The 18,087-nt window shown below is 48.3% G+C and overlaps 1 protein-coding gene across 7 annotated transcripts in view; it reads left to right on the top strand.

The window, feature by feature from the left end:
- The window catches only part of IFI47 (interferon gamma inducible protein 47), a 77,858-nt gene extending 63,679 nt beyond the window's left edge, over positions 1 to 14,179 (top strand). For 2 of the 7 annotated variants that reach the window (XM_059888193.1, XM_059888189.1), the window contains exons 5-10: positions 6,297 to 6,572; positions 10,588 to 10,863; positions 10,975 to 11,072; positions 11,401 to 11,433; positions 11,681 to 13,408; positions 13,713 to 14,179. In XM_059888193.1, the coding sequence (XP_059744176.1) occupies positions 6,297 to 6,572; positions 10,588 to 10,863; positions 10,975 to 11,051 (629 nt within the window). In that variant the 3' untranslated portion in view covers positions 11,052 to 11,072; positions 11,401 to 11,433; positions 11,681 to 13,408; positions 13,713 to 14,179. Of the gene's footprint in view, positions 1 to 6,296; positions 6,573 to 10,587; positions 10,864 to 10,974; positions 11,073 to 11,400; positions 11,443 to 11,680 lie in introns of all 7 variants that reach the window. The other 5 variants (XM_059888192.1, XM_059888190.1, XM_059888194.1 and 2 more) reach the window with 3 other exon arrangements.
- Positions 14,180 to 18,087: the final 3,908 nt, after the last annotated feature.

The following is an 18,087-nucleotide window of genomic DNA, read 5'->3' as shown; positions in this document are numbered from 1 at the left end:
AGTCTTCTCCAACACCACAGTTCAAAAGCATCCGTTCTTCAGCACTCAGCTTTCTTCACAGTCCAACTCACATCCATACATGACTACTGGAAAAACCATAGCCTTGACTAGATGGACTTTTGTTGGCAAAGTAATGTCTCTGCTTTTGAATATGCTATCTAGGTTGGTCATAGCTTTCCTTCCAGTGAGTAAGCATCTTTTAATTTCATGGCTGCAATCACCATCTGCAGTGATTTTGGAGCCCCAAAAAAATAAAGTCTGACATTTTCCACTATTTCCCCATCTATTTCCCATGAAGTGATGGGACTGGCTGCCATGATCTTAGTTTTCTGAATGTTGACCTTTAAGCCAACTTTTTCACTCTCCTCTTTCACCTTCATCAAGAGGCTTTTTAGTTCTTCTTCACTTTCTGCCATAAGGGTGATGTCATCTACATATCTGATGTTATTGATATTTCTCCGGACAATCTTGATTCCAGGTTGTACTTCTTCCAGCCCAGCGTTTTTCATGATGTACTCTGCATAGAAGTTAAATAAGCAGGGTGACAATATACAGCCTTGACGTACTCCTTTTCCTATTTGGAACCAGTCTGTTGTTCCATATCCAGTTCTAACTGTTGCTTCCTGACCTGCATATAGGTTTCTCAAGAGGCAGGTCAGGTGGTCTTGTATTCCCATCTCTTTCAGAGGTGGGGCAGACACAAAAACATCTCCTGGCCTGGGTGGCAAAGGGACTGGTTCCTTCCTCCCCAACCATGGTCAGAGGAAGAAGGAGGCTAGGCTAATGGGGTACAGGACTGCTCCTTTTTGAAGACCAGCCATGTGGCCAAGAGACTAGGAAGTGGAGAGTTAGGGTGGAAGTGGGGAAAAACTAATGTTCACGCAGGCCCTGAAACAACAGTGGGCATGTAGCAACTTCCTTAGGCCATGTCACTGCAGGAGCAGATACTGCTGGATGCCTGCCGTGTAGCCCCCACTTCCTCCTGCCTTGGTCTCACAGTGCCTGGCACTGACCCCAGCCTGGCAGGTGGTATCACCTCCAAAGCCAGGGAGGTGGCCTTCCTCAGCTGTTTTTGCTTCACTGTGGGCTGCAGCCCAAGGCATGATGATTCCACTTGGGTCCAGTTAGTAGGTGGCAATCTAGTCCCAGCTGAGATTGTTCTCCTAGGCAAAAATGGCAATGAGCAGTATGTGAGCCCCCACAGAGAGCAGGCTGGACTCTCAAGACTATCTGGTAGGCAGAGCAGAGACTGGTAGGATTTTCAGGGAGGGAAGGGTGACAGGCCCCTCACTGGGTACATGGGAAGCAGTACCTGAAAGTCAACTGAGGCAGGCCACAGTCATGAACTTGTTCTAAAAAGCAGGTCCCTGACTCCCAGGATGGGTACCAGATGCCAGGATGTAGGCCATGGTAAGTAGTCCAGGGCAGAGCAGATTCCAGGAACCAGACCCCTCATGGCAAGGAGGGCCAGGCCAGATCTGGACAAGCCTGGGAAAGATTCAGAATTCAGCCCCTTCCTTCACCCCACATCTGCTACACTGAATCACAGCACCATTTTATTTTTCCCTGCCTTCTTGCAGCAGCCTCGGACACCTGACATATGCTTCTGACTTGGGACCTTTGCACTGGCTCTCCCCTCTGCAGACCTGGAATGCTGTCAGATCCTTATATGGCTGGTTCCTTCCTGTCTTTTATAAAGAATTCCCTTTTGGAGGAGGCCTTTCCATTCTAGAACTGTATTTCTTGGCACATAGTGCCTTCCTGCATCTTTCTCTGCTGGAATCTGCCTCTCCCTCCCTTTTCTAGGGACACATTTAGGGCCTGCCTAGACAATCTGGGATAATCTCTCCATCTCAAGATCCTTAATTTAATCTGCAAAACTCCTGTTACCATATAAACTAACATTCAACAGTTGCAGGGATATCTCGGGGGGCATTTTTCAGCCTACCCCACTATGCTTTTCTGAGCTGTGGAGAGGGAGGCAGGACCAGAGGCCCAGCTTGTACGGCTTCCTCACTACCCAGGAGTCCCAGCAGCTACACAAAGACACAGGATCTTTTCTGTCCCTCACTTCCAGGGCAGGTAGAGCTGCTGCAGATCAGAGCCAAGGAGTGGGTGGATCACCTTGACGTGGAGAAATCATAGCCTCTGTTCTCCCCCAAAGAACTTTGTGCCCATTCACAGCTGCCAGCACAGGAGTACCCCCACACTGCCCTTTGAGCAACTCAAAGATGTGCATGGAAACAGCACCACGAGAGATAATTCAGTCATTTCCCAGGAGGCCCACATCAGTTCAGGCCTGATGTTAACCTTCACTCAAACACTCCTAACATTGACCACTCTTGCCTCCCATGAGGAGGTTCTCCAGGCATGAGAAGACAGCATGCCTTTTCTCAGTTTAGAAGAAGACAGCAGTCCCTGGGGAGAGAATCTGGGCTGCCCTCATTCTAGTACATGCCTTTGAGTACTACACTTGGTCTCCCCTGGGCCTTGATTCCCTTATCTGTAAAATGGGACCAATCACACTGACCTCTTAGGTTTATTGTAAGGATGAACTAAAATAGTGAATGAGGAGGAGTTAAACCAGTGCAGGCACAGCAGTCACCAAAAATAGCAACTCTGATTATCCTCATACCATTCATGTTCTTGTTTTTTGTCCAATTTAGCAACTTCCAGCTGTGTGCTGCTGCTGCTGCTGCTAAGTTGCTTCAGTCTTGTCCGACTCTGTGCGACCCCATAGACGGCAGCCCACTAGGCTCCCCTGTCCCTGGGATTCTCCAGGCAAGAACACTGGAGTGGGTTGCCATTTCCTTCTCCAATGCATGAAAGTGAAAAGTGAAAGTGAAGTCGCTTAGTCGTGTCCGACCCTCAGCGACCCCATGGACTGCAGCCCACCAGGCTCCTCCATCCATGGGATTTTCCAGGCAAGAGTACTGGAATGGGGTGCCATTGCCAGCTGTGTGCTAGGTCCTGGATAAATAGAGGGCAGATGGACTTCCCACCCTCATGAAATCCATAGTTTCACAGGAAGCACAGGACACTCTTGAGATCCCTCTGTGAGACATCAGGCTGAAATCGAGAGGACTTCCTGGAGGAAGGGATGCTTGACTGCAACCTGAGGGATGTGGAGAGTGGCTGAGAGAAAGCAGAAAGGGGAATGCCTAGGGCAGAAGAAACAGCAGGTACAGAGGACCTGGCCAGAGTTTGGTATAGCCTGAAGTAACAAGGAGGCAATAAAAAGAGAGCTGTGAGTGTAGAGATGTGTTTGACTCTTTTCACATGTGAATGTTCAACCAATGAGCACCCACTGTATGCCAGAAGCTGTTCTAGGTGCTGGGGAAACAGAACAATCCATACAGGAATCCCTGCCCTTAGAGAGCTGACACTGCAGAGGAAAGAGTCCGTTAACAAGACAAACAAATGCATACTCTCTAGTCAGTGCAAATGCATACTCTCTCCAGTGCTCTGGAGAAAAATAACACAGAGACAGGCGTATTAGGGGATAAAAACTTCTGAGCAAAAGTTTTTTAAAAATACGAAAGTAAGCCAGGGATATCTCTGAGAAATGTGACCTGAGTTTAAGATACAGCATTTATTTGAATAGCTTGAGTCAGGACTGGCTGCTAAGTAGATTTCATCTCCAGCACCAAGTTAAATCAATGAGTTTGGAGTTATGGTAGAGAGGCAGCATTTGGACTCAAAGAGATAAGAGATCAACTAGTCTTGGGCCTCCCTGGTGGCTCAGATGGTAAAGAATCTGCCTACAATGCAGGAAACCTGGGTTTGATCCCTGGGTCAAGAAGATCCCCTGGAGAAGGAAATGGCAACCCACTCCAGGTTTCTTGCCTGGAGAATCCCATGGACAGAGGAGCCCACTGGGATACAGTCCCTAGGATCACAAAGAGTCAGACATGATTCAGCAACTAACACACAGTAATGTCTGCTGTGGGAACAGAAGGGAGTGGGGAATGGAGTCAAGGTGCCACCAGCTTGGCAGTAATGGTTCAAGCTAAGAATGATGTCCAACCTTTCTCAAGCATATCTGGGCAATGAATTAAGCTTAATTAACCACATAAATTTGGAGAAGGCAATGGCAACCCACTCCAGTACTACTGCCTGGAAAATCCCATGGACGGAGGAGCCTGGTGGGCTGCAGTCCATGAGGTCGCTAAGAATTGGACACGACTGAGCGACTTCCCTTTTACTTTTCACTTTCATGCATTGGAGAAGGAAATGGCAACCCACTCCAGTGTTCTTGCCTGGAGAATCCCAGGGGCGGGGGAGCCTGGTGGGCTGACATCTATGGGGTCGCACAGAGTCAGACACGACTGAAGCGACATAGCAGCAGCAGCAGCAACCACATAAATTAAGCTCCCAAGCAACCAACTTTTTAAAAATATCCCACCCTTTTTGTGAGAAATTGGAAACCAGACAATCACACTCACTAGAGATGAATACAAAGTATGAGTAAGTAGGCCCTGCGTGAGGAGCTGAGAAACTTTCTGAGAATAAAGTCCATAAGCCTTAATGCATGACCTTTGGCCTCAATGTTCAACTGGTTCTCTCTATATTAATCTCTTTGGATGCCCTTATGTTGTTTTTTCACTGAAATTGCTAGTGCTTACTCTTGCTAATGGACTTCCCAGGTGGTGCTAGTGGTAAAGAACCCACCTGCCAATGCAGGAAACATAGGGACTCATGTTTGATCCCTGGGTTGGGAAGAGCCCCTGGAGGAGCAGCAACCTACTCCAGTTTTTTTGCCTGGAGAATCCCACGGACAGAGGAGCCTGGTGGACTACAGTCCATGGGGTTGCAAAGAGTTGGACATGACTGAAGCAACTTAGCACGCGCACACACATTCTTGCTCATAATAAATTCTCTTGGATAAGTTTCTACTGCCAACCTCACCCAGCACACTGAGGCCTGGTGCAGATCCTGGTCGTCTATGTGAACCCAAGACCAGTTTGTGTTTCCACAGGGACGCACTCCCTCCGCTACCACTACCTGGACCTGTCAGAGCCGGACCCGAGCCTCCCTAAGTTTCAGGCTGTAGGCTACTTGGATGATCAGCCTTTTATCCGGTATGACAGTCATGTGGACAAAGCTGAGCCCCAGGCTCCATGGATTATGCCCATGAATGCCAAGTACTGGGAGAAGGAGACCAAGAAGCAGAAGAAATGGGCAGAGCTTCATCAGGTGGAGACATGGCAAATGATGGGCTACCACAACCACAGCAGCGGTACGTTGGGTGGACGCCCCATTCTCCTTCCTTCACCCTCTGCACACTCACTCTCCGGGCAGCTATGTTTGTCAGAGGGTGTGGGGCAAGCCTCTGATACTTGGCTCTTTTCAGTCTCCTTCCCCCACAGTCAAGCAGGGGCCTCAGGGCCTCAAAATCCATTGTGGCTTCAGCAGCCAGCACACAGGCCAGTGCAGCAAGCATCATAGGAGCTGGGGGCCCATGATGTCTCCCCCTCACCCTTGCCTACCCCTTAGCTAACCTGGGCTCTGAAACTCAGCTGATGGGGAGAGGATTTTCCTGCCTCATCCTCACTCATGCAGTACCCCCAGGCCCTCTGGCACCACCTCAGCTTCCCCCTCTCAGCAACAGTGCGCTTGGGCCCACCACCAGGGCCGCTGCTTATTCTGAATGAAGTGCTTATGGAGCACAGCTTGTTTACACAACACCATCCCTCTCTGTGCCTGGATACCCAAATGCCCAGACTAAAAGCCTCAGGTCCCCAGAGGCCTCAGAATCAGTAGATACAAAGGATATAAAAGATTGAGACTGAGAAGGGCTGTGCATCAGCCAAGGGCCCCCAGAATAAGCATGGCATGACACCCACAGGTGGGCTTCCCTGATGGCTCAGCTGGTAAAGAATATGCCTGCAATGTGGGTGACCTGGGATTAATCCCTGGGTTGAGGAGATTCCCTAGAGAAGCGAAAGGCTACCCACTCCAGTATCTGGCCTGGAGAATTCCATGGACTGTATGGTTCATGGGGTCACAAAGAGTCGGACACAACTGAGCAACTTTCACTTTCACTTTCAAGTAGTGTGGGATATGAAATAAGGATGTGTCTAATTATGAACTGGGGTGTTTGTCCCACATGAGAGGCCTAGCAGGTTTCTCAACCCAGGGTGCTTATGAAAATTACTTGGGGGATTTTTATCTAAATGATGATGCCCTGTCCCTCTACTTTTTTGATGTCCTTGTGGGTGGTGGGCTTCTCCCTGGCTATCAGGGACTTGACCCCCAGTCCCCACTAGTGACAGCTTTCTTACCTGTACTCACAGGCATGCACAGCACTCACCGCATGTTTGGCTGTGAGATCCAGGAAGATGGCCACTCCAACAGCTTCTGGCAGTTTGGCTATGATGGGCAAGACCACGTGTCACTGGACATGGAAACTCTGAGTTGGGTGTCAGCTAACCCCGTGGCTCTGTTGACCAAGCGTAGAATGGAGACAGAGCACTGCTATGCTGAGTACAACAAAGCCTACCTGGAAGGCCCCTGCCTCGCCTCCCTGCGCAGATACCTGGAGCTGGGAGGCCAGAGATTCACCCGGAGAGGTAAGGTTCAGCCTGTGGCAATGTAGATTGGCCCCATGCTCCCATTCTCAAGAGCCATCCCATTTGACAGACAAGTCTCTGGGGAATGAGAGGTGGGCTGCGTCCCCAGGCTGTGTCCCCCTGGCCCAGGCAAGCCCTCTGGATCCAGAAAGATGGCCAGCTAGCCAACTGTTTTTTGCTGCAGACTAAGAGCAAAGCCCAGACCTCAGGTCTTCGCTCCAAATAAGATAGAGTGCAGAGTTCTGGAGTCTCCCCTGTTCCAAAGTGGTCTTGGGAATAAAGTCTCTTAATCTGGGTCTCGTTTTCTTCATCTGCAGAGAAAGTGGGTTAAACTAGGTCCTCCTAAAATCCTTTGGGGATTTACCAGCCTGTAACTCTGCTCCTTGGGAAACAGATCTCAGGTTCCAGGAGAACAGCAGCCCTCACCTCTCCCTAGACCACTGGGGACTGACAGGAAAGCTTAAGCTTTTTTCCCCTTTCTGCCCTCACACCCCTCATGCTCAATGTGCCCCCAGACTCCAGGTGCATCATAAACTTCTCCTGACCCCAGCCAACAAGGCTAGAGACACAAAGGCTGGGGTGGACACTAGGGAAAGTGGGTGCTTGGGGGTGCCTAGGGTGAAAGCCTTTCTGGCTGAGGTTGCCAGGGGTGGAGCTGATCACAACACCCAGGACACCATGGATGCTGGCAATTGAATGGCGGGACGTGAATCAGCTGAGGTAGTAGGATATTCCTCAAAGGGAGGACAGGACAGATAACATCAGGAGTAGAAGATGTGATTGTGAGAGCAGGGCATGGTGGACAGAGCTCAGGCATTGGAGCCTAGCCTCCAGATAGCACATCCCAGCTCCAAGATTAACTGGCTGTGTGACCTCCTGCCAGTTACTCGCCTTCTCTGCACTTGAGTTTCCTCATCAGTATAATGAGGATAGTAATAATAGCCGCTGCCTCTCCAAAGCACCATATTGGTGTGCATTAGAGTACTGTGGAACTCTCATTTAGGTGTGCATTAGAGTACTGTGGAACTCTCATTTAGCACCAGGTTTGTCCTATGTCCTTCACCTGGGAGATTAGTGAGATTCTTCACAGAAGCAGAACCAACAGGCTACATGGAGAGAGAGAAAGAGTTGTGTTCTAAGGAACTGGCTCATGTGACTATGGCGGCTAAGTTTCAACATCTGCGGTTGGCAAGCTGGAGACCCAGGAGAGCCAATGTTGCAGTTCCAGTCTGAGACTAAAGGCCTGAGAACTGGGAGAACTAGTGGTATGGTTCCTTCAAATGCTAGAAAGTTTGAGACCCAAGAAGAGTCAGTGTTTCAGTTTGAGTCTGAAGGCAGGAAAAGACCAATGTTCCAGCTCAGCAGTCAGCTAGTGGAGCTCCCTGTTACTCAACCTCTTTGTTCTGTTCAGATTTTCAGTTGAGTGGATGGACCCACTCACACTGCAGAAGGCAGTCTGCTTCACTGAGTCCAATGATTCAAATGTTAATCTCAGGCAGAATACTCTTCAACATAAATTGCAGCAAGATCCTTTTTGACCTGTCTCCTAGAGTAATGACCCACCTCCTAGACAAAAATAAACACATGGGACTTCATTAAACTTAAAAGCTTTTACATGGTAGAGAAAACATAAACAAGAGGAAAAGACAACCCTCAGAATGGAAGAAAATATTTGTGAACAAAGCAACAGACAAAGGATTGATTTCCAAAATATACAAATAGAACATGCAGCTCAAATATTTAAAAAAAAAAAAAAAAATCAAAAAATGAGTAGACCTAAGTAGACATTTCTTCAAAGAAGACATACAGATGACCAACAAATACATAAAAAGATGTTCAATGTCACTCATTATTCAGTTGAGTTCAGTCGCTCAGTTGTGTCCGACTCTTTGCGACCCCATGAACCGCAGCACGCCAGGCCTCCCTGTCCATCGCCAACTCCTGGAGTCCACCCAAACCCATGTCCATTGAATGGTGATGCCATCCAACCATCTCATCCTCTTTTGTCCCCTTCTCCTCCTGCCCTCAATCTTTCCCAGCATCAGGGTCTTTTCAAATGAGTCAGCTCTTCGCATCGGGTGGCCAAAGTATTGGAGTTTCAGCTTCAACATCAGTCCTTCCAATGAACACCCAGCACTTATCTTTAGGATGGACTGGTTGGATCTCCTTGCAGTCCAAGGGACTCAAGAGTCTTCTCCAACACCAGAGTTCAAAAGCATCAATTCTTCAGCACTCAGCTTTCTTTATAGTCCAACTTTCACATCCATACATGACTATTGGAAAAACCATAGCCTTGACTAGATGGACCTTTGTTGGCAAAGTAATGTCTCTGCTTTTTAATATGCTGTCTAGGTTGGTCATAACTTTCCTTCCAAGGAGTAAGCATCTTTTAATTTCATGGCTGCAGTCACCATCTGCAGTGATTTTGGAGCCCCGAAAAATAAAGTCTCTCACTGTTTCCCTATCTATTTACCATGAAGTAATGGGACTGGCTGCCATGATCTTCGTTTTCTGAATGTTGAGCTTTAAGCCAACTTTTTCACTCTCCACTTTCACTTTCATCAAGAGGCTCTTTAGTTCTTCACTTTCTGCCATAGGGTGATGTCATCTGCATACCTGAGGTTATTGATACCCCGGCAACCTTGATTCCAGCTTGTGCTTCTTCCAGCCCAGCGTTTCTCATGATGTACTCTGTATATAAGTTAAATAAGCAGGGTGACAATATACAGCTTTGACGTACTTCTTTTCCTATTTGGAACCAATCTGTTGTTCCATGTCCAATTCTAACTGTTGCTTCCTGACCTCCATACAGATTTCTCAGGAGGCAGGTCAGGTGGTCTGGTATTCCCATCTCTTTAAGAATTTTCCACAGTTTGTTGTGATCCACACAGTCAAAGGCTTTGGTATAGTCAATAAAGCAGAAGTAGATGTTTTTTTGAAACTCTTTTCTACTGGGCCATGCTCAGCAAATCTTTAATCCAATTTTCTATTGATGGGCAGAACTGTGTTTCATGGCAAATAGATGGGGAAACAATGGAAACAGTGAGAGACTTTATTTTGGGGGGTTCCAAAATCACTGCAGATGGTGACTGCAGCCATGAAATTAAAAGACACTTGCTCCTTGGAAGAAAAGCTATGACCAACCTAGACAGCATATGAAAAAGCAGAGATATTACTTTGCCAACAAAGGTCCATCTAGTCAAAGCTATGGTTTTTCCAATAGTCATGTATGGATGTGAAAGTTGGACTATAAAGAAAGCTGAGCACTGAAGAACTGATGCTTTTGAACTGTTGTGTTGGAGAATACTCTTGAGAGTCCTTTGGACTGTGAGGAGATCAAACCAGTCAATCCTAAAGGAAACCAACCCCAAATATTCAATGGAAAGACTGATGCTGAAGCTGAAACTCCAATACTTTGGTCACCTGATGGGAAGAACTGACTCATTTGAAAAGACCCTGATGCTGGGAAGGACTGAAGGAAGGAAGAGAAGGGGATGACAGAGGATGAGATGGTTGGATGGCATCATCGACTCGGTGGACATGAGTTTGAGCAAACTCCAGGAGTTGGTGATAGGACAGGGAAGCCTGGAGTGCTGCAATCCATGGGGTCACAAAGAGTTGGACATGACTGAGTGACTGAACTGAACTGATTAGATACCTACTGTATGCAGGAAGTCACAGAGGAAGTAAATAAAGTCACTGAGAAAACCCTAGGATCTCTGTAGAAAGAAGGGGGTGTATCTAGGACCCAACAGCCCCACAGAGGTAGGTCCTTGGAGGTTGGGGACAGGAAGTCAGTCCCCTTCATGGCAATTAACAGGTCAATGCTTCTTTGTAACAGCTGGAAATCAGTCATCCCTGCCTGCAACAGTGATTGGGTACCTCCCCTAGAGAGAGACCTTGTCCCCATTTCCTTGTCCTCCACCCTGGAAGATGCTAGAGGAGCCCAGAATTAAGCATAAGGGATAGGCAGAGAACAGCCACTCAGCAGTCTTCCTCCCTCCTCTCCTTGCAGAACCACCCACAGTATGGGTGACAAAGCACTCAGCCCAGGACGGGGGTACCACCCTCAGGTGCTGGGCCCTGGGCTTCTATCCACAAGACATCACACTGAGCTGGTGGCTGGGTGAGAAGAAGTTGAATTCAAAGCTTGAGTATGTGGAGGCACGCCCCAGTGGAGATGGCACCTATCAGACGTGGATGGCCGTGTGGGTGCCGGCTGGAGATGAGACCCAATACACATGCCACGTGCAGCACTGCAGCCTGAATCACACACTCACTGTGTCCTGGGGTGAGAAGCTGGGCTTGGCCGGGAGGGGCTGAGGAGCGGAAGGGGAGGGTCCTAGGGGACCAGAGACAGGCCCATGATCTGGGAGTGCTCACTTTTCTCTGTCTTTCTTAGAAATGCCCTCTCATCCAGGACTTACGGCCATGGTTATCTCTCTCATCCTGATCTTGCTGGTGTTGGTGGTGGTGTGAGTTTGACCAAGTGCCTTCAAGGTAGGTGGGTAAGGAACAAAGGAGTGGGAAGCCCTCTGGCTGGTACAGCCTTTTAGGGAACAATACAATGTATCCTTCCCTGCAACAGCAAGAACTGTTTTCTCTTGGGAGCAGCAACTACTGCTGAGGTCCTGCCCCCTGTCCCCCACCTGTAGAAAAGCCCACATGTCGCCACCCTACCCCAGTTGCACACCACCAGGAGGACCTTGTGGATCCCACAGTCAGGGGAGACCTGGGACTGACTTGGGAAAAGGCCCAGCTGGGGAGAGGAAGAGGGATGGTGGGGACCCAACACTCACTGGGTCTCCTGTGTTCTTTTTCTCCACAGCCAGGAATAAGGAACCTTACGAGCAACCCCCAGGTGACTGTGGTATGGACCAGCTGGGGAGAGGAAACCCTAAATGTTCCCAACACGGCGGAGATGCCTTAGAACTCAGGATGGGGGTGGGGCATGGGGTGTATGCTTTCCCAGGCCTCAGCCCCCTGCCCCATGCCACCATCCTGCCCCTAGGCAGAGGGGGTAGGGAGCACTCCAGAGAGCCACCATCTGGGTTTGGAAGAGGGCTGGGGAGCCTGTTGGGATCACCTCCCTTCCTTTCTTCCTGCAGGTTAAGAGGACCCCCATAATTCTCAAAGCCCAGCAAGATCAGGAGCTGCTCAACTCATCTCCTGACAGAAGTCACTGTCACAGATCAAGGAAGTGTTTTGTGGGGTGTTAGGGGGCCTGAAGGCCTCCTGCCGTCTAATTATTTCTGTCTTGGGGGGTGGGAAGGGGGGGCAGTAGTAATCCCTCAGGTCCTCTTACACTTGACAGTTTGCAGAGTGATTTCATGTTAATTGTAAATACCACTTGAGCTTCTCAGGCACTCTATGAGTTTGGCAATGTTACTCTTATTCCCACTTGCCCAACATGAAAACCAAGGGTCTGGGCAGTCAGGGAAAAACCCGAAAAATATCCAAGAGTTATAGCGGCAGCATCATGTGTGAAGCTGCTAGCATCAGAAAGAAATGGCTGAATGCCTGCCTCTTTCATAGGTGTGTTCTGTATATATGTATGATCTCCTTTTGTATAGATTAGAGTGTTGGGTGTGTGAGGGTATAGGGGAGGCAGTAAGGGTAGGTGTGTGAAACTGAGGAGGTGTGTTAAGGTGAGGATGTGTGGGTGTGTATGTTTGAGGGTGAGAGGATATATGGGGTGCATGTGAGGGTGAGTGGTATGTGTGGTGTGTGGTATTCTTTTGTATTTGAGGAGAAGCTCAGAAGACAGGTACCTGGAGACCTGTTAGTTAGTCCCAGGCAACTGAAGGTTGGGAAACAATTCAGTTTCCCTATGTCCTATCCTTTTGAACGGTTGAATTTTTACAATAGGCACAGGTTACTGTTACAGTAAGGAAAGACCCCTTTTCTCTATGTCATGTGAAAATGCCTATGAAGGATATGTCTGGAGAAGGCCCAGCCTCACCTTTGCATATTCAGTGGAGCAGAAACCCCTTGTCCCCTCAATGAACAAGAATCCAATCTTAGGGCCATTTGATGTGCCAGCAGCTGGGACTCCAGAGCCAAGGCAGAGAGATAGCGCGCTCCATTGTCATAAAGGACACAAGGTCAGACCCCTTCCAGAGCACCCTCTGCCTCCCCTTCAGCTGACTCCAAAGTGTGACAGAGCCTCCTGTGGGGAGTTTGAAACCTCTGTGTCTATAGCCCTGGGAGGCCCAAAGGCCAAGGATGTGAATGATTGTAATACTAGAAAAAGACTCAACCTGCCCTGGTGGCCTGTGGGACCTAAGCAGTGAGCTTGTAATGACTGACTTGTACTGAAGACATGTCTTATATGTCTGTCTTTCTCACTGATGTTGTCATGCCCCATATATGCTGTGCAAACCACTTACTAAGCAGAGTTCTAAGCACTTTATTACATGTTAGTTGCTCAGTCGTGTCCAGCTCTGTGAGACCCCATGGACTGTAGCTCACCAGGCTCTTCTGTCCACGGAGTTCTCCAGGCAAGAATACTGGAGTGGATAGCCATTCCTTTCTCCAGGGGATCTTCCTGACCCAGGGATCGAACCTGGGTCTTCTGCATTGCAGGCAGATTCTTTACCATCTGAGCCACCAGGGAAGCCCTTTATTTTATACTTTATTGTATTCTAAGCTGTTTAATCTTCCAAGCATGACTGTGAGGGGGAATTAATACTCCTGTGGTACAGATGAGGAAACTGAGGCCCAGGGTCCCACAGCTGATTCATGCCAGAGCTAGGATGTGAGGACTGCTGCAGCCTGGCCACCTCACCACTGCACCAAAGCCTCAACAATAACTGAGCTGTTCTGTAAATGGGCAAGTAAGTACAGGTCTATAATCCTTTATTTGCAATTCTGAAATCTACAAAAACCTCTGGAAGCTAGAAGTGTCTTCCCAAATTTGTCATCAAAACATGACCTGGGAGAGGGGCAGGAAGGGAAAAAAAAAATCCTAAAGGGAAGTGAGGTTCAGTGCTTCCACTGCCAGGGGCACAGTTTTGATCCCTAATCAGGGAACTAAGATCCCACATGCCCCATTATGGAGCAAAAAAGAAAGAGTCAAGTGGGGTTATTCATATTCTTCATTTACTTCCTCTAATGTGCCTTTTCACATTTTTTTCACAGAAATATTGATTTGGGGGATTATTAGATGTCACCCCAGACATCTCTGGTTGCTGCTGCTAAGTCGCTTCAGTCATGTCTGACTCTGTGCGATCCCGTAGACGGCAACCCACCAGGCTCCCCCATCCCTGGGATTCTCCAGGCAAGAATACTGGAGTGGGTTGCCATTTCCTCCTCCTATGCATGAAAGTGGAAAGTGAAAGTGAAGTCGCTCAGTGTCCGACTCTTAGCGACCCCATGGACTGCAGCTCACCAGGCTCCTCCGTCCATGGGATTTTCCAGGCAGAGTACTGGAGTGGGGTGCCATTGCCTTCTCCATTATATAATATTCAGCATTCACATCTTGGTATCTTTCTAAAGCCTAAAGAATTCTAAATTCTAAACTATATCCGACTCTAAGGGTTTTGGGTAAGGGATTGTGGACCTGTATTAATACGGTTTTGTGGTAATAAACATGTTTTATTTTTTCAGTTCTCTGGCTGTATGGTGAGATGAGTTATAACAAAGGTCAGGTCTGGTCCCCAGCAATGGGAGGCACAAGTGCCCAGGTGGACCCTCAATGCTCCCTCAGCCCTGGGTACACTTAGGGCCTCCTGAGAAAAAGTGGAAGTTTCTTCTCTGGGGAAGGAGTAGAGGCAGAACGTTTTTGGGAAGAAGCAGATAGAAGGAGGCTTCTGATTAGTCTTTCTCTCTTTAAATTGGTATAGCCTGGTCACCCTTCTGTACCCCAAGGTTATGGGGGTTCAGGTTCCTCTATAGACCCTCCAGAGCCACCTCCCAGTTTTGATCTCACCCAACCAAGTGTAGCCCTTAGACTGACAATCTGCATGGCTTCTTTGATGCAAGGAGGTGGTATATTCAGGGAGTCTTAGATATAGGGTCTGGCTTCTGTAATTATGCACTGGGCAGAATAGGCTGGAAGTTCATGTCCAGTTCTGGGCTTCCCTGTGTCTAGGACCCTGAATACTTCTGGGGCTGTGGAATTAAAGGGACAGAGAGGCCATAAACTAGAACAGTGCCATAAGAGCCCCTGTAGGACAGCAGCAGGGCCCCAAGCACCTGCCCCTTAAAGGTATGGTCTTTCCTTCTTCCATTAGCTTCATTGGCTAATTGGCTTAGAAACTGCCAGAGGGCAAGGGATGTGCAGTCTACATCTGTCCTGGATATCCATCCACAAACCCTGGTTTTTACACCTCACTGCCTTATCCTGCTGGTTCTACTCATTCTGTCCACCCAGCCTCTGATCTCCTCATCAGAACATAACATTTGCAAGAAAACCTGGGGCTCTGGGACCAGGGGTCTGATAGAAATGCCTGAGGCAAGGAGACAGCTGTTACACTGCCTACCCTGGCCTGAGGGGCCTTCCTCCCCTTTCCTGAGTCCCACTAACCCTTCCCTGGTGGAGTAGCCCCCACCCCAAACTTGACACCCCAGGCAGAACCTACCAGCCTTTTTGCTGCCAGTGGCACCACTGTCCTGATGTTCAAGAAGTGTGTGTTCCATAAACAGATTATGAAGTCTTTGGTAACTGGATCGCTTTTATTTTGTTTTAATCATACCTCCCTTATAGACTAGTTCAGTGGTGGCCCAAAGGACCATAAAATACATTTTAGGAAAACAAAACAAAATAAAAAATATATATAAATACAAAATAAAATAATACATTTTGGACCTAAAAAGATCCTGAAGCACTTCTTTGAACCCCTGATAATTTGACCCTCTCACTAACTGCCCCACCCCTATCACACTACTTCCCTCTGCTGAGGTTTTGAGGCCTCTCACGTTAGAGTCCTTCCTGTCCAGGCTGTGAGCTCTCTCTCAAGCACATTTCTTTTACCTCCATCCACACCCCAGCATATATTGGTTTATGTCTGGTGCAGTTGCAAAAATTGAAATAAAGGAACATGATTCAGTTACCACCCCACAAACAGTAGGAGTGAACGCAGGGATCTAATGGCACCAAGGGATGAGCAGGCTTAGAAAGCATGGCTGTCTCCCATAACCCAGGTTTTGCTCAACCCCCATTTTTGTTTTTTGGCTTTTTAAAAAATATTTATTTATTTGCCTGCATCAGTCTTGGTTGTAGCATGCAGGACCTTTGCTGTGTCATGCATTGTGGTACACCAGCTCAGTAGTTGTGGAGTGTGGACTCAGTTGCTCTGGGGCGTGTGACATCTGAGGCCCCCAACCAGGGATCAAACACAAGTCCCCTGCATTGCAAGGTGGACACTTAACCACTGGACCACCAGGGAAGTCCCTCCATCCCCATTTTTGTTTCACTGCTTAGTAGCAGCTAGTCAATGGTGTCAACCAAAGTCTGGTGCTCTGAGCCTAGCTGAACCCACCTGGACATCTGCCTCTCTTGGCTTCCTTCCCCAGCCACTGCTGCCAGGAGAGAAACTTGTGAGGGGACAGAAGGAAAATGCACAGGGAGTTTGTCTTAGCTCTGAGTGTTCCTCTCAGCTTCACCGATGGACACCATGGTCTCAGGAGTGGACAGAGGCAGGAAGGCAAGTAAGGAGGGTTCTGAGTGCCCTAGAAAGGGCATAGGAATCTGGCAGGGGTAGGATGGCAGCTTTGCAAGAGCTCCTCCCTCAAATTCTTGATCTGAGGGAACAGCCTTCCTATCCAGCAGGGCACTGACTTTGTGTCCTGAGGGCACGGCCACAGGCCTCTCTAGGGAACTGCTTCCTTCTGTCAGCCATTCTGGGCTGTGGCTCAGAACTGTGAGGTCTCTACTCACAGACACACCCCTGGCTCAACCTGTGGGTGGACTGCTAAGTCATACTTCTAAGCCTCAGGCCACCCTGATGGCCTCCCTACCCCCATTTGCGCAAATCTCACATGCTAACCACTCACTCAGGAGTCCTGTCCCAAACCACAACTTCTTGAGGGGCTATTCCATTCAGAACAGAATTCTCTGGTTGTTCAGTATGGCCCGGTGCTGTGATTATGCGTCGAATGAAGGAATTCACTAATGAATAATATGAATCATGGGTATTCAAAGAATATCATTAGAATCCAAACTCTCCAAACAGCAAGGCTTTCTTACAATATCATCTCCAGTGCAGCTTGACTCACCCAGTTTCCATCAGTGTTCCAGCCTTGCCTCCCTTCCTCCCAAGGCCATCCAGAACTCAGAGACCTGGACGTGCCTGCCCTGGGTACCATGATGAATTATGCAGGATATCCAAGCAGCCACAGCCCGGTCAGATGGGAACTAATGACAAAGGCCAACAGGAAGGCCCAGCCCTGGCCTGGTATTTTTTTTCTCCTCTAACTTTCTGGAAATGTTCACAGATCAGTGTGGCAACAAAAGCATAATCAAGGACATAGGCTCATTCACAACTGTGTCTTTCTAGACTCTCCTTGCCCCAAACTGCCACACAGTACAAAGGGAACCACACAACCTCATCTCAAAGCAAACAGCCAGGGAGGAGGGGGTCAGCCTTTCAGCTGTCTATGCCAAAGGCCTGTCCCTCCAGGTCCTTTTACTCCACAGTGCCAGAGTCAGGATAGGGAAGAGACCCAGGAAGCCCGAGCTCTCTGCACCGCAGCCAAGGCAGAGAAGAAGCTGGGCCTGTATTAAGGAAAAGCAAGGCTGACCCACTGGTCATACTCACTCTGTCCAGCCAGGACCTCTGGAATCTGACAGAGAGAAGACGGTGCTAGGGCATGGTGGACAAGCCTGAGTCTTGAACCCAGAAGGTAGAGACAAACCAGAATTGTAACATTAGAAGGCATTCTGGGGACTTCCCTGCCATTCTGGTGCTTAGGACTCTGTGCTTCCAATGCAGCAGCTTGCAACTTCCATCCCTGGTCAGGGAACTAAGATCCCATATGCCACGTGGCACAGCAAAAAAACCACCACCAACAGCAAAGTCCTGCTGTATAGCACAGGGAACTATATTCAATAACCTCTAATATACCGTATTGGAAAAGAATATATATAAGTATATATGTGTAACTGAATCACTTTGCTGTATGCCTCAAACTAACACAACATTGTAAATCAACTACTTTGAAAAAAAACAACAAGGCATTCTAGAGGTCCTCCATTCTAACCCCATATCCCAGGGTTCAGTAAACTTTTCTTGTAAAGTGTCAGACAGTAAATATTCTAGACCTTTCTGGCCACAGTCTCTGTCTAAATATTCACCTTTGTTTTCTTGTTTTATAACCCCTTTAAAATTCAAGAATTGCTCTTTGCTCTTGAGCCTTACAAAAAGAAACCAAGGGCCAGATTTGCCAACCCCTGTGTGGTCAAGCCCATGCTCTACTGCCTCTCGGATACCTCTGACAAAGTGGTTTCCAGTGTCTGTGTGACAAATGCTTGCCTCCTCACCATAAATTGGAATATAATCATCTGCCATTGTAT

The sequence above is a fragment of the Bos taurus genome, chromosome 7, assembly GCF_002263795.3.
Source record: "Bos taurus isolate L1 Dominette 01449 registration number 42190680 breed Hereford chromosome 7, ARS-UCD2.0, whole genome shotgun sequence".
Lineage (NCBI taxonomy): Eukaryota > Metazoa > Chordata > Mammalia > Artiodactyla > Bovidae > Bos > Bos taurus.
This window is presented reverse-complemented; position numbering and strand designations above follow the sequence as displayed.